Source organism: Miniopterus natalensis, chromosome 13 (assembly GCF_054644295.1).
Source record: "Miniopterus natalensis isolate mMinNat1 chromosome 13, mMinNat1.hap1, whole genome shotgun sequence".
NCBI classification, from domain to species: Eukaryota; Metazoa; Chordata; class Mammalia; order Chiroptera; family Miniopteridae; genus Miniopterus; species Miniopterus natalensis.
The window spans coordinates 3476520-3503676 of record NC_142093.1 but is presented as its reverse complement, the minus strand read 5'-3'; the positions used below and the strand labels follow the sequence as shown (position 1 = coordinate 3503676).

Sequence of the window (27157 nt, the reverse complement as noted above, 5' to 3'; positions counted from 1 at the left end):
GACAAAGCCTAGGCTCTCCCCTCACTCCCGCCTGCTGCCTCCTGACCACCGGGTACTTCCTCGCGTGGCCCTGCGTCCCGTTCCTCGAACCTGTGAGTATCACACACTAGGTTTTACCTGAGCCTCTCCCGTGTCTGCTCTTGTGGCCGCACCTGACCATCACATAAAACACAGAACAGAACCCGCTTATGTAACGGCCACGTGGGGTACACTGGGAGGCCCTCCCAGACGAAGTTTTAGTGAAAACTCCTGCTCCCAAGCCACTCTCACCAGGTGGGACAAACCCTGGGGTGCAGCCCTCCCCCTCCCCCCTCCTATCCTCCCAGGTACAGAAGGTCGGGATTTTACCAAAGGCATCAGAAAAGGCTGGCTGCTTTATTCCAAATTCTGAACAGTTCATAGCCTTTTTTTTTCTTGAGAATAAAATACTTTTGATATCACAGATTAGAAAATCAACACAATCGCTTACCAAAAACCATTTAAAATTCACACACCGGGGTGGGGGCTCGGGACAGGGTAAAAGGAGTCAATGAGGAAAAAAGGGGACACCTGTAATACTTTCAACAATAAAGATAAATTAAAAATAAAATTCACATACTGGTTTTCAGAGGTCTTTCACAGGTCTCTTTATTACAACAGCTTCTGGCTTTGCATCCAGCACAACATAATGAAGCGCTAGTGTTCCCCCTGCGCCAGCCCACACACCGGCCAGTGCTGTAAATAAAACAGATCAAAGCAGCGCCCACACCTAAGCTGCAAAGGGAGCTCTCTGCAGGTGTCACCACCTCTCCAGTGCACCAGGCCGGTACACTTTCTCCATCACGGGTGAGGAACATTCGGTGACTTGTCCCTCTGGAGAGACACTTCTGTGGGGTGTTATGGGATGTGTGGACCACGTGCAATGTCCCAGCACATGACATGCAGTCGTGAGGTGGCCGGGTTATAGCTGTGTGAGCACAGATAAGCCATCGCGCATATGCGTGAGTGTCCTCCAGGTACAAGTCTCATTTTCCAAAGCCACTGGCAGGGGACAGGGGTGGGGGTCACACTCTGAACCTGACACGGATCCGTGGGACTTCCTGGAGGTGGGCTCTGGTTCAGCTGCTGTGGCGTGGAAGCTCCAGGTGCGCCTCCCACACCTGCACGTGGAAGGGACTGCAGCTGTTCGTCCTGTTCTGACCAGCGGCACACAGCACAAGGGGAACGCTCCCCACTCTCACAGCCACGACCCCCCAGTGGAGGAGGAACTGTGAGCCTCTGCAGACCCCACGCTTGTCCTTAGGTCATGACCTTTAAAATCCACCCAAACCCGTGACAGAAGGAGTGTAGCTCTAAAGGTCACTAATGAGCAAGCCCAGGGGTTAAGGCAGGACCGTTTCTAATTACTTTCCAGGCTCCCAAAGGGACTCTGCGCATGCGAGTTTGTTTCTAAGCCAGTGGGATCGGCCACAGGCCTGTGCGCCTTTCTCAGAGGGGCCGCGCCGATGGGTCGGAAAGGCCGCCTCTGCCACCCCACCCGCCAACCGCACCCAGGCAGCACCTCTGCGCTTTCTTTCACAGAAAGAGTAAAACTCCATCGGCTGTCCCACGGTCTGCCGCCCACGACTCTAATGGCACAATTTAAATAGGACAGCACTTCAGTCATCGGAGGAAAATGCTCTTTAGAAAAATAATACTTCAAAAAATAAAGCAAACTCTTTTACCAAAATAATTCTTTGACTTTTCAAATTGTTCTCACTTCAAGCCAGTTAATAAACGAGAGAGAATCACCTTCTGGCGGCTTAAAGAATGTCACTCAGTCATTTAGTGATAAAAGCTAAGGAACATAAGAATAATTACTCATAACCCCTAGTGAGACACAGAATACAGTCTAAAGTGTATCTTGTTAAAGTGACCAGTGAGCAGTAACAACACGGCCGAATGCTTGTAACAGTAACCAGTCAGAGCAGAGTAACAGATGCTATCCACAAAGAATATAATATCACTTCTTGAAATTATTTTTTTTAAAACTGAGCAGTTTCTTTTGAGAGCTCCCAGTAGAAACTGACCCCATTACCGCCTGGCACCAGCCCTGGTCAAGCCTGTGTTTCAACACTGCCTGCAGGATAAAGGCGCAGGCAGAGCCCTGAACGGATCTGAAACACGGCCCCAGATACACTTCCCACAACCTGAGCTTAAGGCATTGCAGTTAGAGAGCCGGACAAAGCACATTCTAAATAAAACGCCTGCCAGGTGCGTTAAGGAGTCAACATCCCAGCCTTGCGCCACAGACAGGGGGCGGGGGATCACCCAGGTTATCTCTAACCAGAGAAATTAAAGGACTTATCACCTAAAAATTAGACCTGTCAGCAAATACTGTGAGGGAACATCCACAAGGTCGAGGCCCAGAACAGTGAAGGCTAGGGTGCCCCCGCCAAGTGCAGAAGAGGGGTGCAGACCGCCATAAGGGATATGTGCCCCACTCTACAGCCGGGCGCATTGGGGGCCCTCAGTTGACACTGTCACCACCGGGGACCCTGGTGGCCAATGCTGCAGGCCGGGAAGAGCGGCCCCATCTCTGGCTTCAAGCCACACCCGAGGACCACCTTCTGCTGGGAGTGCGCCCGACTCCTGCCTTTAAGATGCCCCCTTCTTTGCACTTGACTTAGAAGCCTCAGCCCTGGGCAGCAGGAGGGAGTGTGTGCATCTCGACTCTGCTCAGAAGCCAATGACGCAGGCCAGCCTCCTGAGCTCCCTCCGGCTCCCAACACCTATCCTTTAATGGGCGGCCTGTCTCCCCGCGGTGCAGGAGGCTGCCTGGACGCGTCACGCCGAGGCGGAGTGAACATCCTGGTTCTCGAACGGTGGCAGTGGCTCTCTCCAGAAGGTGAAGTTGCTGAATGTATCTGAGCAGGGGAAGTCCGAAGAGTGACTGCGTTTCAGCAGCGGGAAGACGTGGTCAACCACCTCACAGAGCCTCACGTACCTGGAAGGGAACGACAGCGTCACCGCCTCCAAGGGAGCCCGGCCAAGGGGACGCCTGCCATGCTCCCCATGCTGTGTTCGAGCCTGAAGAACGGACCTCGGGGCTGACACAATGGAGGGTGTTCTACAATTCCTCACGAATTAATAGGAAATCCAAGGGCATGCCAAGCAGGAGTCAGAGGCGATGGGACCTGAGGCAGCACAGAGGAGGGCCAAGGAGGGCAGAGCAGAAGCACGGGGACAAGGGGAAGGGAGCAGGCAGAGGGACAGCCGTGCCGCCACCGAGTTTGAGTGTGTGCATCCAGGAAAGAATCCCAGATCTCTGGAGCATCATGAGACTGCGTCTCTGTATGATGAAGACACTGGGCCCTGAGGTTAAGGAGACGGGGATTTGACCTCCAGTTCTGCCCTTACCAGCTGTGATCTTGGGAAAATGGACCTACTCCCCACCTCACTGCTATGCAACCTGGGGCAGGTGTCCTACCCTCTCTGGTCTCAGGCCTTTTATCTTTCTTGAGTATGGACTTGACAGAGACCAGTGTTTCTCAACGCTCCCTGCAATCCCCTCACTCCATTTTCTGTACACTCCCGAGAAGCTGTGGCATGTTAGTTTCTGTGGCCTACGCTACAAAAGAAAGCTGCTGTACTGAATTTACATTTTCAGACCTGTGGGCGCCTCCAACCAGAAACTGTGACAAGCCCAGGCCTCTCTGCACAGCCCCAGAGCCCCCCTCACAGCCACCGGGTCCCTCTCCAGTTACAATGTGCTGAGAGCCTGAAGCGGCTTTCCAAAAACCCAACCTCTAGGAACGAGCATGTTCCGGGGCAGAAAATAACTTATTAAATAAGAATGGAAGTGTGTGTTTAATAAAGGACCTCCAAAGGGCTTCTGAGAAATATCGTGCTTGCATAAAACGAAAAAAATCTCTCTTCACAAGCAAAAATTATGTCTTTCCTGAGGATCAAAACAAATGTTCGAAATTCCTTCTGGCTTTCAGACCTATTGGTTAGAGTTCTGTGGCTTTGGGAGGTGGCCATACCCACAGGGAGCTGTCCCCGCTTACCACCAGGATGGGGCCCAGGTTGGAACCTCTGTCTCTTGCTCTGAATGCTGGGCCAGCTCCATCCCAGGCCTCTCACAGTAGCCCTCCCACTGGCTCTGAGGGGCCCACATGGAAAGGAAGAATGCGCTGGTTCCAATAGTTGCACCCAGTTTGGTACCAGAGGTGGAAAGTGTGCGTTCCTGGGGAGGGCATCCCTCTCTCACGGGAACGCCTCATCCCCCAAGTCTAGGTATAAGATGACGTCTTTCTCCCAAGTGCAGAACCGCCCTAGGCCAAGGCTCAGGTGGTGGGCACTCAACCTGAGTCTCAGGGAGTGGGGTGACCTCAGGGGCCTCCTGGGCAAACCCTCGCAGACGCTGGCATCCCTCTTTGCAGGCCCCTTATAACAAGACCTGCCACTCAGCTGCTGCCTGGCAGAAACCGTGGTCATTTCTGGGCAGTGTCACATCACCTGAGAGTTCTTTTTGACCCTAAATAAAACCCATTAGATCTTCTCCAGACTCAGGAAGCCCTGTCACGTGGGAATGTGATGGGCTGAGGAACAAGGGGCAGAGGGAACTGTGACGTTGTCAGGGGTGGCCACTTAGAACTTGGGAGGAGAGGTGTTGGGAGGGGACTGAGAGCGGGGTCAGTCCCTGCTGCTCTCCTAGAACTGCAGTGTAGAAGCTAGGTTACATTCTAGCTCCTGAAGGTGAAAGCGTGCTCTGGAGAAAGAAACCTAGATCCATGATCGACCTAAAACCACAGGCAGTGCCTGGAGAAGACCCAGACACGCCCACTCCGACCCCTCCATCTGAGGAGGGCTCCAGCAGGCCCCTGGGGTTGGCTCCAGGTCTACAGAGACCTAGCCAAACAGGGGCAGCCTCTGAAAGGGACAGGGCAGGATGACACCCATCTGCCTGGTGTCACCCAGTGGGCTAAGCTCCCAAAACACACGATGAGGAAATGCTCTCCTTTCTGAGATGTTAGGGACCCAAAGTGAGACAAATCACAAGTCAGGAGAGACTCTACAGCCAACCAGGACCCCTCATCCCAGCCACTTAGTTCAGCCCCCACCTCCGGGAAACGCGCCGTGACCAGGACTCCGGGAGGAACCCTGATACACAGCAGGTTTCTGGTGAGAAGGCTGCCACAGCCAGAACATGAAGGGATACAAGGTTCCTCATCTTTAAATACAGCATCATGTGACATTTCAATCTGGTTACTTTTTAATTCGCATTCTAGGCTTTTAAACCTAACTTGGCAAATCAAAACCACTAGTTTCAGAATTCATTCCAATCCACTCTGGCGCAGAATGTGACCAGAGTTTAAATGTTCCACCCAGAGGGGATCTGATCTAATCCAGATTGTCGAAACATTTTGTTTTGGACAAAATATGAGGAGTTAAAATATATTTTCCTTATAGGAATTACAGATTAAAATATAGGCAACAGAGGACCCAAAGGTATATGATGAACAGTAAAGGCCGTTCCTAAATTAGGACGGCAAGAGTGAAGGTAATGACGCCGCCATGGCGGGAAGGTGAGGATACTCACGAGGAGATGTTGGTCTTGGCGTGCTCCTGCACCAGCTCCCCCTTGGGGTTGACGGTGAATATTCTGTTCAAAGACACGCCTACTTGCTTGTACGAATACACGTCCTATGTTTGTAAAGGGTTAGGAAAGGGGTTGGTTGTAAATACAAATACACATTTGATTTTCTGCAACATTGTGAAATTCTCATTAACCAGAACCACACTCGCAACTCGTGCAGAGGGAGAATAGCTGTGGATGCGACGCTATTAAGTCAGCTTCCCTCTGGATTCAGGAACTGAGTTAAAGGGGGCCACCCGGCTTGCCCCCTGCAATTCTAACATTCCCTAAGGTTATTCTCTGACCCATTTTCTTGGCCATGAGTTTCAAAAGCAAGAGAATTTTCTAACTGGGAAGTTATTACCCAACTCTATTCTCTAGTACACTGAACTTCAGCAAACTGGGGCAGCCGACACTAAATCCCACAGCATTTCTTTACATGAACAATACAGTGGCCCCCTTATCCGCAGAGGATACGCTCCAAGACCCCCAGTGGATGCCTGAAATTGCAGAGAATACTGAACCCTATAGAGACTACGTTGTCTCCTATACATACATACCTTTGATTAAATTTAATTTACAAATCAGGCGCAGCAAGAGATTAGCATTAATCAATAATGAAATAGAACAATTATAACAATATATTGTACTAAAAGTTGTGTGGATGTGGCATTACTAAGTAAAACAAGGGTGGCACTGCAATACCACGAGTGGATCTGACAACCTAGGGACTCTACATGACTAACCTCACGGGTGGGGTGTGTCTACAGCGGGTTCCACTGGGCAAGGACGAGTCCTGGTGGGACACGGTGGGGTGGGGCAGGATGAGTGAGAGTTTATCACGCTACTCAGAAGGGTGAGCACATTAAAACTTATGAATTTTTTATTTCTAGGCTTTTCCATTTAATATTTTCAGACTGAGGTTGATCATGGGTAACAAACCACAGATAAGCAGGGGACTGCTATATGCTTAAAATTTGTGACACTGACTTCACCACTGTGCTAGGGATGGGCTTTGTGGTTCCTGTCTGGCAGGCAGCATCTAACCCTACCCAGTGTTCTTGTTTTACTCATTTAGCAAGTGATTTGGAATTTAATGTGTCTAGTCCCACATTTCATGCCTCAAACTGAAACTCACCAGCCAACCTTCAAAGAAAACTAGAGACCACAAAATAACTTGCGGTCTCCTTGCCCCTACATGTAGGCAAGTGGCTTTTACCAGCTCCTTCCAGCAGGATGAGAGTCTGGCTCACACACAGTCCAGGCCAGCCTTTCCCATCACTGCTGTCAGAAAGACGGGGATTCCCAGAGCCCTATACACCGTCTACTACTTACAGCCGGTCGGTTTCCAAAAGCAGCATAAAAGGGTTCTGTGTTTGGGAAAAACAGGTTTTTGATGTCTGTCAAACACTGGACTTTAAACTTCTCTGGCTTCTTTTCAATCACTTCTCTATAAAACAAACAGGTAAACATGGGTCGACGTGAGGGGACAACTTCATCAGCATCAGGCTATCTTTACTGTCACAGATGCCAGGACACTGGGAACAGTGGCCTCTAGTTGTCTTCAGAGGATAAAACTGTGTGAGTCAGCTCAGCTCTCCCAGGAAAGCACTGGACAGAAAGGGAACCCTACTTTCAAGTCTCCCACAAGGAAAATGCTCAGGACACATGACTTTGCTGATTAGACTGACAGCAAGTTGATTCTCTAAGACTCAGCCTGACAATGTGGGGAAGGAAGGGGCAAAGGAGCGGGAGGGGCAGCCACCACAAAAGGGGAGAACATCACTCGGCAAAGTGGAGACAGCTCAGCCCCGAATGCTCAGCTCTAGACACTGGAGAGGAGAAAAGGCGGCTGGTCACAGTCAGTCAGTCACGTGACCCTGAGCTGAGGAAACCGGACTGCCCGGAGAGCTGGATGACAGTGAAGGGAGCGGGCAGGGCTGCCTGCATCTTAGGACGACTTTTCTGGTGCCCATTGTGGAGCAGGAGAGGGGCTGGAGAGACTGTTAAGAGGCTGTTCTCGCAAACCGTCCAGGAAGGGAGGGGGCCTGCCTGGGCACACCTGGGGCAGCGTGGGCATGGGCAGGTGAGGCCCTACCTGTGCAAGGCAGAGAAGAGGCTGCTGGGGCTCAGCAGTAGGGGCCCCTGGGGCAGCACTGTGCCCCTCTCGTTGACCCAGTGCAAGTAGCCCCTCGTCATGTCCGCCATCCCGATGGCGCGCGCAGAGCAGTAGAGGAACTTGTATCCATTTCTGAGAGACAGAAGGCACACGTTTAGCGGCACTGCATAGGGAACTTAAGAGGGTGGCACACCCCAGCTTCATGGGGGACCCTCCAGGCCTTGCCTATGTACTTCATCTGGCTGTTCACTGTATCCTTTATAATAAACCGGCAAATGTGTTTCCCTGAGTTCTGTGAGCCATCACAGCAAATTAACAAACCGAGGGAGGGTATTGTGGGGACGCCTGGTTTGTAGCCAACCTGCGCAGAAGTGTGAGTAATCTGGGGACGAGCCATTTATTTACAACCAACGTCTAAAGCAGGGGTAGCTTGTGGGAACCCTTACTGTGCTGGACACCTGCACATGCCATTCCTGCACCTGGAACGCGGCTCCCTTAGATCTCCAGGGCTCTTACTCCCTCACCTCACCTAGGACCCTGCTCAGAGGGCCCTTTCCTGCTCCTTCTATTTAATAAAACACAAAACACACCCTTCCTTCCCCTCACCCCAGGCGCTAATCCTTGCTCTGTTTATCCTCATGCCAGTTGTCACTGATATTACACTGCAGTCCCGTTTGCTGTCTCCATTAATCTACACACTCCCTGAGGGGGACTGTGTCTCATTCCTGGCTGTAACCCCTGTGCCCAGAACAGTGCTTGGCATGTAGTAGACACTTAGTAAATGTTTGCTGGATGAGCAAGTGCAAACTACCTCTCCCCCTGCCCCCGATTTTCTGTCCCCCAAGAACACCACATGCTGGGAGGACTGTCTCTAGAAGATTTAACAACATGTCCTTTAAAACAAGAAAAGCAGCATTTAAGACAAAGAGAACCTAGAAATACCCGCTTGTTTGGATACAAGGAGGCATCTGAACATCAAGCAATCTTTCTAATTAAACATCTTTGTATTTAGCTGTCTAATTAATGTGATCTTTTTATAAAAAAACAAAAAACACAACCATCACTGTTTCTGTATATAGCTCTTCCCATCAGAGTCCTAAAAGCTGCCACCTGCAGGGGTCTGAGATGCTAATTTTATTCAAAATTTGCTTTTCAAATACATTTTATGATTCGATCACAGGCCACCCGCCACGTACTCTCCATGCTGTTCTCGCCACACGGGTGCTCTGCTTCCAAGGCCATCGCTAAACTCAGCTGGAAAATCAGCTCTGAGGACCCGCCTGCTGGTGGCAGCAGGGGCTGCCTTTCCAGAGCCTTCACCCATGAAAGTCGGGAGTACCGGGTGCTCCCACCAAGGCTCGGGTGCCACTAAGTCACCACAGCTGACTCTCCAGGGCCCCTCAGGTGAGACCCCTCACTCGGGACGGCCAACAGAACACGCTCCTCCCACCATTACACACCCACTGAGCTCCAGCACCGGCCCCGTGCTGGGCTGCACTGAGGGTGCACGTGGGACTGGCACAGGCTGCCCTGCTGGGACAGAGTGCCTGGGGAAAGTAATGATGATGGAACCAGGACACATGACAGAGCAAGGCAGACACAAGGGATCCCTGGATGAGAAGGGTGCCCCCTAAGCAGACACCAGTGAGCAAAAAGCAGCACACACAGAGGTGGCACTGGTCCCCCAACATCTCAGTGATGAGAGTGGGACTCTGGGGACACAACGAAAGGAAGAGCCTTCCACGTGCAGGCTGGGGACAGGCGGTTTCTCCCTCTGTCCCAGTCTCCATGTCCTTCTCCAAATGCTTTGCCGAGAGACATTAAAGTAGCTTGGAAAGATGACCTTTGGGAACATTCACAAGATAAGCTTCAAACTGGAGTTTCTCAGCTACTGATATTTTGGGAGACCACATATATAATCGTTGCGGCGATCCCTACAATGCTTCATTGCAGGGTACGAAGCAGCACCACAGGTCTCCACCCATGAGGGGCCAGTGGCATGCTCCAGTTGTGACAACCAAAACATCTCCACACACTACCACGTGGCCCATGGGGCACACTCATCCTCAGCTGAGAGCTATGGCAGTGAGAAAAGGGCCTCTGTTGCCCTGGTTGCAGTCCTCTGTCCTGTTCTCAGATCCTCACCAACAGGGCTCACGCACTCTAAATCCATCGATCAGAGAAAAGAAGGACCAGTGTTTTTAGGTAAGCTATACTTTACTTTTCAAAACAATATCTTTTCTGGGAAAATCCAAGAGACACAAATCTAGACACCCCTCCCAACCCCAAAATGCAACTGTCATTTTTTTAATGTTACAGTTAATACAGGAATAGATTTATGCTCCAAAAGCCAAAGCGAATCAAGCTGTGGACTGTGAACTATTCAGAATCCTGGCCCAGGATGGTTTCTTTAACCCAAAGAGATGCAATATCCAGTGTCAGGCAAGTCCCTGAAAAGGCACTGAACTCAGGATTCCCCCCCACCCCCGCTGATGCCCCAGGCTGAGGGCACCCCTCGGGGAGTCACCCCGCAGTCAGCATCCCATGCCCAGCGCGTGGGGCGGACATGTGCTCTGTACTTACTGGCTCACTTTGTGGTACAGCTTGGCAATGCCCTGGTGGGTCCAGTCCTTCCCAAGGGTGGGCAAGATGTGGCCGAGGGTATCTGATCTTCGTAAGGATAAAAATGAGAAAACATGTAGAGAGCATCGCAAAGGGAAAAACTTCCATTCCTCATGGCTCCAGAAATGCTCCATAAACTGCCAACAGGACCACAATCTACTCTCTGGACACAAAGACCAAAACTAAAGCAAGCACATGAGAAGGCTCCAGGAAGGGGGAGGTGTGTTAATACACGAAGGGCACCTCCATCTGATCTCGTATCAGGTCCCTGACTGGCTAAATCAGCGTGAAAAGGCCACTGAAACAGGCGCTCTTCCGGAGTGTCCACACAAATGAGGTGAGGAGCCAACGCCCTGGTGGAAACCACCTGCGGGCCCTACATGCAGCTGCTGGATTCAGGCAACGAAAGTGCCACGAGCAGCCCCCTGCACAGACCGTGGACAGGATGGGCCCCCGACACCACAGAGAGAGGACTGATGTCCTGGCTCCGGGCCCAGGGGTCACGACGGTCAATGCTCCCAGTGCCCGAGTCAGCCGGACCTACCTGGTGATGGTCCCGTCGATATCGGAAATGATAACTTTATCGTCCCAGTTCCACAGGTAGATGGTGCCTTCGCAGCGACACGTGCCCTGATACTGCGTGGTGACGCTGAAAACCACGTCGTTGGGGCCATTCTTCAGCTTTAGGCTTTTCTGAAAAACACAATGTTCTCATGAGGGGGAAGCTGGACTGAGGGGAATCTGGCTTCTGTTCCATGAGGAGCGGGATTGGGGCTGTTTTTGAATCACTGCCCTAGACCACGGAGCAGTTCTATCTCCCTGTCCTGCTCTAGATGAGGAGGGTTCCTCCCAGGATCTGGGCGACCCGACCCCCAGCTCTCCTCGCAGACCCACTAGGAATGCAACTCGCGTACTTCACACACAGGCCTCCCACGTCCAAGGATGACGCTAACCTTACCGGGTATTTCTGGGTGGAGGAGCACCTCAGAGAGTTAAACCCTAGGCTCTCAGGACCGTCCTGGGAGCCCACGTAAGCCATGCATGGAACCACGTTTCCCTAAGGAACTGTGTTTTCAGTTTTTACACAGGCACAGCAGTCTGTTATCAGGCACAGCTCACGTGCAGAAGCAGGTGGTCTAGACCCAGGAAATCACACCACATGCTGCCTGATTCCAGGCAGCAGCTCCCCCAGGTAGCAGGTCAGAGCCTCTCGCCAGAGCCGCCCTCTGAGCAGCTGCACGGGTGCAACGGGATCGTACTCGTGGTGTTACGCGGGTGTCGGGGCCTGTCCATTATCTTTCCTCATTGAACACCTTGACAACTACGGCTGGGGCCCTTGCTGACTGACTGCTCGTGGGAAACGGCCCAGGGAAGGCAGGGCACGACTGAACAGGCCACGCACCTGCATAGAAGATGACGCTAGAACTATCACGGGTCCTGCAATCTGAAATTTCCTAAATCCCACCACAGGTGCTTGATTCCCCACTCAGGGGACACGCTTGAATTAATGAACATCTCTCAAAGTGGAAACAACCCTGGTTTGGTCCATCAGTCATTTACACCTCAGGATAAATTAGCTGCATGGGGCTGCCCTCCGCTAACACTTGAAACAGGAACCTCCAGGGCTGCGTCGGAGGAGACAAAGGGGAGGTGGTACTGAGGAGCCTGCCTGGAGAGGCGTCTACATTGGGGTAGGAACATGGGGTACCAGGAGGGCAGCAGGCACTCTGGGATACCAAGGTGCCAGGGAGCGCAAGCAGGAGCCAGAGAGCGAGGCACACCCAGGCCATCATGCGCCAAGTCGGGTGGCCGGGCCTTGGCCGGTGCCCACGAACAGGCCGGGGAAGAACAGGCCGCTCACCAGCTGCTCTGAAGTGAGCCGGAGGGTCTTCTTATAGCCAACGTTAGACAACAGAGGGAGGTGGGGGGCACTGGACGGCCTGGTAGCTGCGTGCTCTTCGTCACTGGAGGATGACTCGTGCTTTACTCTAGAACACAGTGACATCCACCAATTAAAAAGTGCATCTGGGTAGCCGTTAAAAATGCATTAGGGCCCAGCCGTGAGTGGCTCAGTAGTTGAGCATCAACCTAGGACCCAGGCGATCGGGGTTTGATTCCCGGTCAGGGCACATGCCCGGGTTGCAGGCTAGGCAGCCAATCAATGGCTCTCTCATCATTGATGTTTCTATCTCTCTCTCTAAAATCAATAAAGATATATTAAAAAAAAAAAAAAAAAAGCATTCGGCCAGAATCAGTGAGGGGTCATGGGGCCCCTCCTGAGTGCTGTGCCTCGGGTGGTCAGGTACCACATGCATCACGTACATCAGTGAGTCCCGCTCAACTCCACCCGCATGCTCCTGCACTCTTCAGCTGGGCCTGCCTCTCCTCTGTCACTCCCTTAGTTACCAACTATCATCACTATTAGAAACCACGAGGCTCCTCTTCCGGGTAAGTAGGGTCAGATCCTCTCCTCACCCAGGAGGACGCTTACTCCCTCTTCCCTTCCCCATCTGAGGTGGCAGGACAGGTGCAAGGAATCCAAATTTCTTCACGTCCAACTGATTAACTCCCTGTATCTACCTCTACACACCCACAATTCCAAATAATTAAAGACTCTAGGGCTCACCAGTGGGAGACAGTGAAGACAAGGAAAACTCGCCACCCTCCCAGGCTTGTGCCGTGATCTTGGACACGGGAAGGAGCTGCGCCCCCAAGCCAATGTGCACTGTACCTGGTGGCCATGCTGAGCTGCGATGGCTGCTCCCCGGTACTGTGGCTCTGGCCAGCCAAGCCCTGCTCTGGCTTACTCTCCTGGAGAGAAAAGGAAGAAAGTCAGGGAGCACCCAGAGAGGTGCCTGAACAGTTCTGGGGGTCCCCAATGGGCTCCCCGAAGCCCAGGCCAGGGCCCGATGCTCCCCAATAGCACAGCCCCTGGGGAGGCAGGGCCCCCATAGCACTCTGCTCAGAGTACACAGTGACGCTGAGAAGTACTTTTGACAGAAATGAGTGTGTTTTCCACAGTGTCTGTGACACCAAACCAAACTTCATAGTCACCATGGCTTTATGCAAATGCTGTGCCCAGGGCTGCTTAGATATCCGTGGGCTTTCAAAATAGTTCCTCCTAACTGCTGATAGAAACACCTGAAAATATTCTCACGCCATATTTTGCTCGGGAAAATGTGGACGGGTCTGCTCTGTCTCAATGCTGCACAGTCTTAATACAACTGCCCCTCCAATATGCTGCAGGGGGCTCCGGAATTCTATGAGATCTGGGCCAGTCCTGCTTCTCTTGCTTAGGATCCAAGGGCAAGTCAGGGAACCTCAGAGCCCTGTCTCCCCACCTGTGAAATGGGGTGAGATCTCCATCTCCTAGAGCTGCTATGAGGGCTACGAATGCTTCACCTAAGCCCAGGGCCTGGCCTACAGCCGGCGGACAAGAAGGAAGATGCCCTCTAGCCCCATGGACCACAGGAAGTCATCAGAGGCCAGGCAGGGTGTCAAAGGATAGGATATTCAATTCATTTTCACTAATTGTGGTCATTTGCTCAGGAGGTAGAGAAATGTTTTTACTTTTTTATTTTTTTTAAATATCTTTATTGGTTTCAGAGAGAGGAAAGGAGAAGGGGAGAGAGAGACAGAAACATCAATGATGAGAGAGTCATTGATCGGCCGCAGCTCACAACCCGGGCATGTGCCCTGACCGGGAATCGAACCCTGATCGCCTGGATCCCAGGTTGGCGCTCAACCCTGGAGCCACGCCCGGCCGGACGAGAAATGTTTTTAATGTTAAAAAATAATAACTGGCCCAGCCAGGCATGGCTCGGCGGTTGAGCGTCAACCTAGGATCCAGGCGATCGGGGTTCGATTCCCAGTCAGGGCACATGCCCAGGTTGCGGGCTACAGTCAATCAATGGCTCTCATCATTGATATTTCTGTATCTCTCTCTCCATCTCCTTTCCTTTCTCTGAAGTCAATAAAGATATATTTTTAAAAATAAATAAATAAATAAATAAATAAAAATAACTGATATAAAAAATATACCACCAGGGTGACCATCTTAACATAGGATGAGTACTAAATATTTTTAAATATTCTTTAGCTTTTTATAACTGCACAAATAATTGATGTGATAACATGCCCACTAATTTTTAATCTATTTATTGAGACAGGTAACTTAGTATTAACAATTCTTTGTTACACTAGTTCATAAATATCTATCTGAAATAAGTATATTTTTTTAGAAATATTTAATTTCATAACTCTCCCGTTTCATGCTGGCATTCCCGTAAATCCAAACCAGTGAGAAACTGGATACTCTACAATAAGTAGGTCTTTGAAAGAGCCTTCTGCCTAAATTCTAGAGCATTCTGCTCTCCAGTAAGGGAACCAGAAAGGCCCATTAGGCTTTCAGTCTCCTAAAGTAAAGTACATGTTTGTTCTAACTTATTCAGATCCCATGGAAATAATGGAACAATCAGTGGAATTCAGGTATATGGGCAGAAAATGTCAAAGAGGAATTTTATCCCAATAAAATCCTTCCAACAGACTTCTTCTCTTTGAACTAAAGGAATAGACAAACTGAGCTCGGGGGTTTCTTTTACCATTATAATAACCAACTTGACTGTTGTCCTTGGGGTTTCTTCGTACTACATTCTAAAAGTGACCAGCAACCCCCCAACAAATATCCGCCAACCCCCTGCTCTGGGTCCAGTATGGGCACCAGGGATACCCAGGGTCAAAGGCACACGTGGTCTCGCCCTTCAGGGGGGCTGGGGTCTGGAGGGGGAAAAAATGTTAATCAAATAATCACACTAATATGTGTGTAATTACAAACTGACAGCATTTATGAAGGGAAAGTTCACAGGCAGGGCTGTGAGAGCAGAGACCAGCAGACGGGCCTAATCCGCCAGGAGAGGGCCATCCGAGATGCTTAGTAAATTAAGAGGAGTGAGAAGGGTCCGAAGAGCACCAGGCAGAGAAAATGCCCTATGCAAAGGTCCTGGGGTAGAAGGTACTTTCAGCCAGTGAAACTTAAGCATGGATGGCAAGGGGAGAGAATGGCATAAGATGAGACTAAAGAGGGCACGGGAACTAGGGTACCCAAGTCCTGTGACCATGTTAAGGACAGTGGTCTTAATTATAAGAAACCTGGGAGCCCACTAAAAGGTTTTACGCAGGGAGTAACACAAATTGGACAGTATCCTAAGCAGAGCCATGTCATTACAGTATAGAGAATGAAGAAGGCAGGAATGGGTGCAAACAGTTCCCTGGGAGCGATCCTGGGACAGATCCTGGGAGCCCAGATGTGTGGGAGTGGAGGTGAAGAGAAATGGAAAATCCGAGAATTATTTAGGATGTTAAACTGGACCCAGTGACGGGTTGGATGAGAGGAGTAAGGAAAAGGAAGAGTGTAGCCTGTGGATGGGCAGCTGCACTGTTTTCTAACTATGGTCCAATGAAGGAATTCACAGGAAAATGGTGAGTTTGGTATTAGAAAGGACAAGTTTGAGGTGTCTCAAAGCAATCACATGGAGATGTCCTAGTTGGCTACTTGATAACTGCACACAGACTATAAAATAAAAGCATGTCTGGTCTGGAAATAAAAATGGGGTCATCACCGGGGCATGGATGTGGGTGCCGAGGGAAAGGAGGCAATCCAAGCAAAAGAGGAGACCCCAAGACAACCCTGGAGAACCCAGTATGGGGGCTGGCCTGAGGAGGAAAGCCAGGTGGACACAGTGGCATGGAAGCAAAGAACATGCTTTGAGCAACAGGTTGGGCGGTGGACAAACACCTGAAAACAATTACAGGCTTTTACAGAAATGGAAACCACAGCCATACAGATTCCAACAAGCCACTAGAGTGAAATGACTGAGAACTGGCCTGCAGCTGTGAGTGTACCTCACTGACATTAGCCCCACAAGCAGAGGAAAATATTTAACTCACAAAAAATTTTAACTATTAGGGTGAATCCCTTCTTTTCACAGAGGAAGACTGACTGGACAATGGTCTCCCAGCTAAGAGCAGCAGAGCCAGGAGGTGAGCCCCACTCTCTCTGCTCACCTCCCAGACCCGTCCCCTCCACCTGCCGCACGTTCTGCAACACCCACCCTCCCTCCCTCCCTCCCTCCCTCCCTCCCTCCCTCGTGCAGGGCGGGCTTCTGCAGACTCAGTGGCCTGGCTCACGCTTATTCTCTCTCTGATGCGAGAGCTTGAGGAACTCGACTACATGAAACCAAAACTTACTGAGCTGGGCACAAACACCCTTTGTCTTCTATGCTTACCTCCTTGATCGTGGTATTTCTCCCCCTCCACGAAAACCACCATCTTCCTCCCTTTCGGGGCATCTTATCCCTCATGATAGATTCCACAGTGGCCTGTTTCAAATGGATGGCAACATAAATAATGGAACCAAAAAAAGATCAACTTAGCACAGTCAAACCAAAAGACACACACGTGCAAATTAAAATAAGATTAGAAAACAAAATAAAGAGAAAACACAACATACTGTTTGTGAATTAAAAATCTTCGAGAAGCAAAACCTAATGGTGTCCAAAATGACATTAAGGTAACTTAAGCATGAAGACTTAAGGAGGTATGAAAGCAATAAACGAAGAACAGAAAGATAGGACGAAAAAAGAAAAGCAGTGAAAAGCGTTAGTGATCAGAGAGACCAGGAGTTTTCAAAGTAAAGTGGCTTACTAGCTAAGGAACCGTTACTCTCAATATGATAATTACAAATAAAACATGAAATGACTGACATGGGGCATACGGTAAAATGCAGAGGATGGTTTTGGTAAATGTAAATTTCTAAATTTTGACAAACTGAACATTAATAGATCCATTTAAAATCTCAAGTGTTAAAAATTTCATGCTCTCACCCTAAATACATGAAAGCTGGATGGGGGAAGATTCAATATTAACTAATAATTTTCTATGTGTTTTCAAAGTACAAACTATCTATCCTGAGGCTAATTCCAGTTCCAAGGTCGATGGTACCTAATTTCCCGTCCTTGGTTTACAGAACTCTCAGGTAGCTGACAATCAGCTAGAGGTGAAAGAGAGATTTAGTCTTTCAACCAAGCAGGTTGCAGGCAAGTAGAAAGATCAGTAATTCACATATTTAGCCTGAACTGTGCTTGTTTTTATCATTTAAAACACCCTCCAGCCCGGCCGGGCGTGGCTCAGCGGTTGAGTGTCAACCTAGGATCCAGGCGATCGGGGTTCAATTCCCGGTCAGGGAACATGCCCAGGTTGCGGGCTCGATCAATGACTCTCTCATCATTGATGTTTCTATCTCTCTCTCGCTCTTCTTTCCTCTCTCTGAAATTAATATATATTTTAAAGAAATAATAAATAAATAAATAAATAAAACACCCCCCACCTGATACAAAGGAAAACCTGAACACACCAAAACACGTAACATGCAAACCACATGTACCCTCTTCAAAAAGATGGCAATCACCTTCTCCTCCTAATTCATCCGTAAATGTATAAAACCCCAGTTAAAAAACAAAACAAAAAAAAACCCTAACAGGATTAACCTAGACAAACCGATTCGGAAGTTCCCTGGAAAAACAAACAAAAATAGCCACGAAAATTCTCAGAAGAAAAATAAGAGGACACAAGCTTATAAAATAGTAAAGTATATTTAAAACGACAGTAATTTTTTAAAATGCAGTTGGTACAAGAGTAAACATTAATGGAACAGAAGACAAAGTTCAGACATAAATCTAAATCCACAGAGAAATGCAATCGATGACAAAGTTGTAACTGCCTGTCGGTGGGCAAGTATCTAATGAAAGGTACTGGGATGATCTGGGGCTGTGCCAACCCTGTCTGTTGCCACCCTGGGTGCATCGCCCCCTTTCTTACTTTCTTGCTGACACATCCAAATCTCTGCTCAAGAATCAGGCCACAATATGTTCCGGGAAGGCAGCCTTAATTCCAGAAAATGAACCACGATCGGTCTACACCATTCACAATCATTCCACTGTCTTGCCAGCAACCAGTTGGGCGGTGATCGTGTGACTAAGTTGTGGCCGATGACATGTGAAAAGTCTGCCTCTATCCTTCCTACTGTGGATGTGGCTGTATAAGGTGATGCGCACAACAGTCATCTTGTGATCACGAAGGGAAACCCAAGGGCCTCACAGAGAATCGAACCTGAATTCATCAAGCCTGCAGCTACCAGCCTCTAGGATTCTTATTATGCGTGATAACACACCCCTATTACTTGAGCCACTTGTAGTCACTGTATCCTGCAACCAAAGCTCCCTAATTCAATAACCAGCTGGAAAAAAATGACCTGGTTCCTGATACCTCACCCATCACCCTCAAAATAAAATCTAGATGGATCAAAGATTTAAGGAAGTACCAGAAGAGGAGACAGGGCATGTTTTCACATGTTTTGGAAATGGGGAAGCAGGGACATTCCAAGTGGATACAAAACCCAAGGGCTGTAAAAGACAGGCAAGTTCTGTATATAAATATAATTACATGTTAGATAAATGCCATACACAGAGTAAAAAATTACTGACACACTTATAGAAAGATTTAGGATGTACGTCACAAAGACTAATTTCTTTACGTTTGGAAGCTATGTGTGTTTCCTTTCCTGTAAACTAAGCCCTTTAACAGTATCTTCATTGCACTAGTCTATTCCCTTATTGAATTGCAGAGTTGAAACATGTAACATAAAAACTTGTCCTGGGCCATAGATACCATGAGGAACCTGGCGAGACAAAACGAGACCACCCAGGAAGGCACACCCTCGCCCAGCGTGCGGAGAATGCTAACAGATAAAGTCCTCCCGGAGATGAGGTCACAACCCCCAAATCCAAAAATGCGCACACACACAACACACACACACACACACACACGGAAGGAGCAAACATACACTCATCACATCAGATTGGACCCTCCAGAGCCTCAGGATTATCGGACAGACTGCAACATCCGGAGGGCACAAACACCTGCTCAGTGTGCCGAGGGCACAAGGGAAAGGCAACGCCTCCCAGCGAAGAGGACGCTGATCCAGCAGGAAGACAGAGCACTGGAAGAAGGACCGTTCCAGGCTGAGTGTCTGTGACTCTAAGAGGGAGCAGGGGACAGGACGACAGCACAGTGGCTGTATGATGCCCCTGACCTCTCACCCCGCCTCTTCCTGCTCTAACCTGCTCTCACCTGCTCTCAGGAGCAGCAAGGAGCTGCCAGGCTCCTCCTCCACCACTCAGGCCTGAGGCTGCTCTTGGCTGAACAACCCCTGAGCGAGCACTAGCTCCTGGAGCCGGCTGTGCTGCCTCCCTGCACCGGCCTCTCGTTACCCTGGCCTCTGACATCAGGAATCCACCAGCTGTGCCCCCACCTGCATCCCCAGCATGGCAGATGCTGGGAAAGGAACCCTGAAATGCAGGACATGGTCCAGCACCGCCATGGTTGGGAGGTTTGCAGGAGGGGAAGGATGCTCCGGGTGCAAGAGAACAGACTTGAAACCACGACATTGATGCTCATGAACTTCAAAAGAGCACAACATAATTAACTCTGTGGTTTTTAAATAAAATGTAAGTTCCAACCGCCCAGATTAATCCACCCATCCTTTCAGTGCCCCCTTTCTCGGGTTCAAGCTCACCTTTGGCAGGGGTTTCTGGAAAGCCTGCATTGCCAGGAGCAAGGGGGCTGCCGTTGTCCAGTTATAATATCTACAGGAAACAAGGAAAGAAACATGAAAGACCAAGGCCCAGACTGAAAAAATCAATGTCATGAGAAGGGGCCATGAAAAGTTCTGGAACTCCAACTGGGTCCGTGAAGAGCCCAAAATATTGTCAACACCCCCAGCCCTCCCCCACGCCCCCCTTGCGGGGGCCACACTGCAGGGCCGAGCAACTGTCCAGGCAGCAGTCAGAGGTCAGCGGTGGTGGGGACCGTGTAGCCAGCTACAGCGCAGCCCAAACCCCGCTGAGTATCAAGTCACCAACATACTCGTGGCATTTCTTGCCACGCTCCACGGAAAAGGCAACAAGGTGCCCTAACTTAGTGTGTAAACATCATGGCTTCCTCTCAGGGAGAAAAGCTTGCCGACAGTCTACAGAACACCTGCGTGCCCCGAACCTCAGACCAGGAAGCTTCCAAGGGGTGAATACGCCGTCTGTGCCATTACCCCGTAGAACACTCAGGCCTGAGTCCCACAGGCCAAGACATTACACATTCCATATAAAATCTAGTGCAGGTGACACCAACCCACCAACTATACATCACGACAGTTACTGGCAACAGTGAGGTGACAATAACACATTTTAGCAAAGACAAATTAAAAAAAAGTATATAAAACAATGTCTAAAGTTCATTGTCTAGGTCTCTGTATTTGAAAAACTGGAAGGGTATGTCACAGCCACATGACTCAGGAGAAACTTACTTATTTCCGATCTTTACCACCAGGTTGGGGTCATCGATGAGGGCAGGGTTGTCCACAAACTGCTGATATGACACGGCTTGTTCCAAAAACACATCTGGGAGAGCAAGCGCAGGGGAGGGGTGGAAAGATATGGTTCAAAAAAATAGCCCCATTTTCACTGGCTCACGTTCACAGGTAAGTTTTCTAAGAGTTTATACACTCCCACAGCACAGGTATCTGCAAAAGGAACTAGCTCCAGCATGTTTGGGGCAGCGTCTGTGCATAGTGAAGGGAGCTGGAGTTGGGGAGGAGTGAGGATGGGGGAATGTCCCCCCAGTTCACAGGTCAGGGGGTATGAAGAACAGTCTACATTGGCATCTGAGAAAGCAGGTGAGCGGAAGGCAAGGCTCAGAAACCAGGCGCCCTGGATCTAAGTCACATTTATTGCTGTGACCTCGAGCAAGTGATTAACCTCCCTACATCTGCCATGTGGGGATCCTTCCTCAGGGTCTGTGAGGATGGATGAGGTCTTGAGTGGGAAGCAGTGTGCTGCCTAAAGGAAGGGCTCACTCAGTGTTGGTGGGTGGGGTTCTGACCACTGTCACTGGTAGGAAGTGCAGAGCACTGTGTGAGGGCAGCAGCTGGCCCAGCCCCACCATGCTCAGAGCCGGAGGGAAGGCCCAAGGTCAGGAGGCAACCTTGTTTCAGTTCTTCATTGGGGTGATGGATCAGCAGGTTCAGGTGCCAGAATAAGGGGCCCCAGTCTTTTCATGAGAAGCAATTCACAAAGCACGAAGGGACCTCAGGAGGGAAACAGGGTCTAGGATGGCATCTCGGGGCAGGAAGGTGGCTTGTGAGTGGCAGGGGGAGGAAGTAGAGGACCCCCCCATTCCCTGCTAGAAATTCAGACCTTGGCAGGGTTAGGGGGGGACAGTGGAGGTGGGGTGGGAGGCAGAAGAGGGACACCCAGGTCCCCTCAGGGAACCTGTCAGTTGGTAACAGCTAGCTGCACTGACTGGGGGTCCTGAGCCACCTCACATGTAACTGTCATGAGACACTGGGAACCACTTTATGAATATGATGGGGGCTATGAATTCATTCACTCCCTAAGCCAACCCCCCTAAGAGCACCCTCCAGATTCAGCTGGGTCCCTCCTCCAAGGCCCCGCAGCATTTCTGCACCCCTCCAATGCACTGTATCCACCTCCTAACACTGCCCTCCACATCGGCCGCAGGCTCCTACGCCTCGAAGGACTAGCGTGGGGCAAGGAGACACACAGCAGGCTCGGCAAACGCCCTGACAATGAGTGACCCCATGGCCTCGCTGCTGCCTGAAGCCAAGTGTGAACAACAGAGCCTGAGGTCAGCCAAATGCAAGCCGGCAGCACGTGGGTCCCCAGCTACAGTGAGTCACTCGTGCTCATTAACCAAATGAGTGGGAGCGTCAGGGACTAGGTGCAAAAGCCCAGGCCTCTGGACATTCTGACCAGCTGCCACCAGAGGGTGCTCTTGGCTTGAAGACCAGCTCCCAGGTGCCCACGGTACCTTTGGTTATCTCCCTGTTGTCACTGAGGCCACCGCAGAGGGAGATGGCGATGGACGGCAAGTCCCTCAGGCCGTCTGAGGTGCTCTCCACACCACTGTCCACTCCAGAGCTTCCCACGGACTGTGGGGACTGGTTGGCTGATCGGGCTCCATTGTCAGAATGTTTGGGGAGCCCAGAAGGGTCTCCACTGGAAGGAGGAAGAGGGGAAAGTGTGCTGAGGGTTGTTCTTGTCTGGGTCTCACACACATCAACTGCCTCGCAAGCTGCTCCCCCTCAGAGCAGCAAATGACTTCATTCTGGGACAGACTTCATTAAAGCACCAAGATACACAAAGACTAGTTAAATGAACTGGTCACATGTACCTGTATCCCTCCCACACCCATGTGGAGAGAAAGGAGAGTACACTCTCCTGAGGCCACCGCTCTGTGCTTTTCTCTCCAAGGAGCTGGCCCTCCCTGCAAGTCATAGGATGGGCCCCTGGGGCCATGCAAGACCCTCTCCTGGGAGAGAGAGGGACATGCAGCTGCCCACTTTTTGCCACTGATTTGGGTTGTGAGCCACTGAGCACTGCAACATAACCCCAGTGTCACCAGGGGAGACATCCTCGTGCCTCGTTCCTGTTCCAACTGCGGAAAGTCAGCCCCACAGAGATACACCCCCATGCTATGTCTACAGAGAAAGTCCAGCTTTTACTGCTTGCTTTTCCCAGTAAACTGTGAGCCTCCTGCTGCCTTTTCTCACTTTCTAATCGAACAGAAGGAAAAGGAGAACTCAGACTACAATTCAGATCACAGGAAATGACATAAGGAATAAAAAAAAATTTTACTTTTTGGGAAAATACAGGGCGGCCACTTCAGGATCCATGTCTGTGAGGTCGTCCAGGTAGACGCCGTCTGCACCCAGGTGCCGGCTTCGTTTGTCTGCAGGAACAAACAGATCAGGTTAGACAGCTGCTCTTCCAGAAACACCCCATGGGATTCTGAGGGTCTCTGGGAAGTGCCCGGAGGTGAGCTCAGAAGTGCCCAGACTGGCCCAGAACCATGCTGTCAGAGCCAGCAGCCTAGCGTTATTGTGAAGGCAGGCACCCGAGTCTGCATGTGATGCCCCTACTCGCTGCCTGCTTGGCCTTGGTCATTACAGAACTTTGCTGGGCCTCATGCCCCAAATGTGAGGTGCACTCACTATACTGAAATGATTGCCATCATTATCACTGTTATTGTTAAGTGATAAAGCTTTCACTGAGTACTTCCCCATCAACACGCTGAAGCCTGGCACCCTGAATAGTGCATTGACTGCAGGCCTCCTGCTTGCTTCTGGCAGAGAATGACGCCACTGGGTCACACAAATCTGGAATGCTACACACAGCTGAGTGGCTAATGGATCAGGTCTGACATCATCCCTCTGACATGCAACCAGGTGTGGGTTACACAAGGGTCCAGAGCACCTACTGAGTGCCAGTCACAGGGTTCAGAGCACCTACTGTGTGCCAACCACTACTGAAAGCACCGAGGGAACGAAGGTGAAGCAGATCAGAGTCCTGACCTCACAGAACACTGTGCTCTAGGAGGGGACTTGGGCAAAACAAGTAAATGAATGATCATTTGAGATGTGATAAGCAGACAGTCAGAGTAATGCACTAGAGAGAGGCAAGGGGAAGGAGAGAGGGGGCCAGATGAGTGGAATAACCCAGGTGGGCTGAAAAGGACACAATCCCTCTGGGTCCCAGCATCCCTGGGCTGTGAAATGGGGTTGACTACACGATCCCCAACACCTCATTGTCTATGAATAAATTCTCATAATTATTCAGCAAAGGGCGCAGACTGAACGTGACAGATGTAACAGTTCAGTGTTCTGAGCTTCTGAAGGCAGGACCGTGCCCTGCAGAGCACACACACATCTACACAGAAGGTGCTGGAAGTCCCAGCCTCCCTCCCCACCTTTCTTCCTAGAAGGCGAGTCCATCTTGCTCGCTGAAGCACAGAGGGGCTTAGGCTCCTCAATGGGAGGTAGAGGTGGGGCCGCGGCTCCCAAGGCCTCGACGTCCTCTGCATTCACAAACTGCATCTCTGTCTGAGACTTGCTCTGCTCTAAAAGCGGCTGCACTGGAGGCGGCTCGGCCAGTGTGGGCGACTGGTCACTGAATGCATCGGAAGATTCACTGTGGATGGCCTTGAAGTGCATTTTTTCATAGAGTTTCCTGCTGCTCAGTGGGCTGGAATCTTTCATCTTGTGTAGAGGTGACTAGATCAAAGGGGCAAGGGGAGAGGGAAGAGGGGGGTCAGAGCGCAATCAGAAAAACCAAGTTAACCCACAAACCACCATTAGGCATGTAAGGATCTGCCGACTGTCCACACTCAGCAGGAGATACCTCAGGAGTCACCTGGTGGTTTCCGTGCCTGCCAAAGAGTCCGGAATCAAGAGTATTAGTTCTAGAGCAAAGGGACTTTTGTATAAAACATCAGCTGCTGAGTAGATGTGAGTGAGGTTAGTAATGGCCAGCAAGAGGCAGAACCCAGATGCCCACCAAGTGAACAGGCAGCATAGTGACACAGAGGGGATTTTGCAGTGACGAGAGTAAATGAGTTATGGTTACGTACAACATGAGAAAGCTTGCAAAACCAGTCCCTGCTGTTAGAGTCAAGATCACGTCCACCCCTGCAGGGGATCAGTCTGAGTAGTAACTGCGTGCAGGTCACATGGACATGCCCACAGTGGGATAATGTATTGACCTGTGCACATACGACCCAGATATTTCCATGTATGTGTACATACTTCACCCCCAAATGTGAGTGAACCAGTGAAAATTTAGTGGCTGGTTCACAGGAGTGGGAAATTAGCACTTCTGATTCTATCTCTGTGAGGAGTTTCTAGTCAGGGAAAAGATTCAACCACACAAAACTGAAAGGCACTGTGTGCATTAGGAAGTGGGAGAGCATTCAGTCTGCGTCTGAGCTCCCGGAGCCCAGAGCAGATGAACACAGTGCAGGAGGTCTGTGCTGGGAACTGCTTTCCACAAGCGCTGGCTCTGCACTTCATGCCATCTCTCCAGCAACCGTGACGCGGGCTTGTAAAGATGGGTGGCTGGGTAAGCACTACAGCTGTGGGCAGGGAAATCAGCATTTCCCATGAAAGCTAAATATAACCTAAAAAGGGCATGAGTCCACAACTTCAGCCTCAGCAGGCCTCCTCTCCAAAGAGCTGCTCATCCTGAGTCTTCTATTTTATTGATTTTTTGAGAGAGAGGAAGGGAGAGAGGGAAAGAGAAACATCCATGTATTGATCTACTGCCTCCTGCACGCCCCCTACTGGGGATCAAGCCCACAACCCAGGCATATGCCCTGACTGGGAATCAAACCAGCAACCTTTTGGTGAATGGGATGACACCCAACCAACTGAGCCACACCAGCCAGGGCGTCATCCTGAGTCTCGACAGGAACACTTTCAGTCCTCACTCTCACCCATTCATCTTTCAGATCACAAACATTTACTGGGGATAAGAGAGACCGTAGCATCTTCTAAGGACCTTATAATCATTTTTTTAAAACACAGCTTGAAATATAATAATTCAACATTCTTAAAATATACTGGACTATGAAATAAAATTTCTTGAAAGAAAACACCATGTCCATTTCACATTTTAGAAACTGTGGCAGAAATTGAAGGGGAAACACTCACTTTTGCAGCCTGTGGCAACTCCCCCCAAAGCCAGAGCATCTCCAGGTTGTTCTTCTGCATCGGCCTATCTGCGGACTTGCTGACCAATTCAGAATCACTTTTAGGTGTCGAAGGTCGGGAGCCTGAAGGACTTAACAACACAAATCTGTGATTAAAGTGGGAAGAGAAACTTTTTTTTAATGTCTTAGGCTCAGAAGTCTATAGTTCAAATAGCCCAGAAAATGCACCCAAGCCGCCATCCCCTTATGACACCGATTTTCAACCTTTCTCATCTCATGGCACACAAACTAATAAGTAAAATTCTGCTGCACACCAAAAAAAAAATTCTATTTTTTGCCAATCTGACCAAAAAAATAGGTATAATTTTTATTCGTTCCCACCAGACGGCTATTGCTGTGTTAGCTGTTGTCACTTTTTATTTGACAATCTAAGGGAAAAGGGATCAGGGCCCTGACTAAATAGTCAGGTACTGCAGGTTTTAAAAATTCTTGTAGCAGCACTGCAGTTGGAAATCGCTGCCTCATGAGCATGGCTTCCTGACATGTCCCTTCTGTGGCCGCCAGGGGTTCACAGGGCTCCCGTCCAGGTGGAGGGTGCTCCCAACATGGGTAACCCTGTCCCAACCTGCTGCCCAAATCCAAGTAGAGAAGATGAGAAGTAGCATTAAAAAGGGAAAATTGGAAAAAAAAGATGAAAAAAGGCAGGAAAAAGAGAATCTGTCTTTACTTCACAACCAGCTGTCCTTCCCCGCCTCACCCTGAGCGCACCTCTCCTGCATTCCCAATTTCCAACCCCGTCTCTCCACAGTTGCCGAACCCACTCAGTTCTACACTTGAAATACAGAACGGAATCTGCGCTGGCTCTTGAAAAGAGGAAACTGCCTCATGTGTCAATTTGACCACAAATGCCAGACGCCACAAACTCGCTCATGTGACAGGAGCCACATTGAAATGTTAGAGACTATTATGCCTTCCAGGAACTTCAACGATTCCTACCTGCTAAGGCCCTTCTGTGGCAACGTATCACAACGCTTCCTTCTCAGGCAGCTTTTCGGCGGCTGTAATTTGTGCTCTCATCCCTGTTTTCTCTGCTTTTACTCACGAGACCTGAGGAAAGTCTTACTTCTGTCCAGCCAAAGTCACCAGCCAAGAGTATCAACTGATCTACAAAATTCTCACAGTACTCTAAACACACAGATGGGAAA

General features: G+C 50.0%; 1 protein-coding gene across 5 annotated transcripts in view; it reads right to left on the bottom strand.

Annotated features, from left to right (window-relative positions):
• Positions 1 to 343: 343 nt before the first annotated feature.
• LPIN1 (lipin 1) overlaps positions 344 to 27157 on the bottom strand; it is a 48474-nt gene continuing 21660 nt past the window's right edge. For all 5 annotated transcript variants that reach the window (XM_087823354.1, XM_087823356.1, XM_087823355.1 and 2 more), the window contains 15 exons: positions 25954 to 26083; positions 24216 to 24519; positions 23105 to 23198; positions 22278 to 22465; positions 20755 to 20848; positions 19972 to 20041; positions 16625 to 16717; positions 13072 to 13151; positions 12202 to 12328; positions 10885 to 11033; positions 10302 to 10388; positions 7698 to 7850; positions 6935 to 7049; positions 5564 to 5667; positions 344 to 2965 (listed from right to left, as the gene is read on the bottom strand). In XM_087823354.1, coding sequence (XP_087679480.1) covers positions 2806 to 2965; positions 5564 to 5667; positions 6935 to 7049; positions 7698 to 7850; positions 10302 to 10388; positions 10885 to 11033; positions 12202 to 12328; positions 13072 to 13151; positions 16625 to 16717; positions 19972 to 20041; positions 20755 to 20848; positions 22278 to 22465; positions 23105 to 23198; positions 24216 to 24519; positions 25954 to 26083 — 1948 coding nt within the window. In that variant the 3' untranslated portion in view covers positions 344 to 2805. The remainder of the gene's footprint in view (positions 2966 to 5563; positions 5668 to 6934; positions 7050 to 7697; positions 7851 to 10301; positions 10389 to 10884; positions 11034 to 12201; positions 12329 to 13071; positions 13152 to 16624; positions 16718 to 19971; positions 20042 to 20754; positions 20849 to 22277; positions 22466 to 23104; positions 23199 to 24215; positions 24520 to 25953; positions 26084 to 27157) is intronic.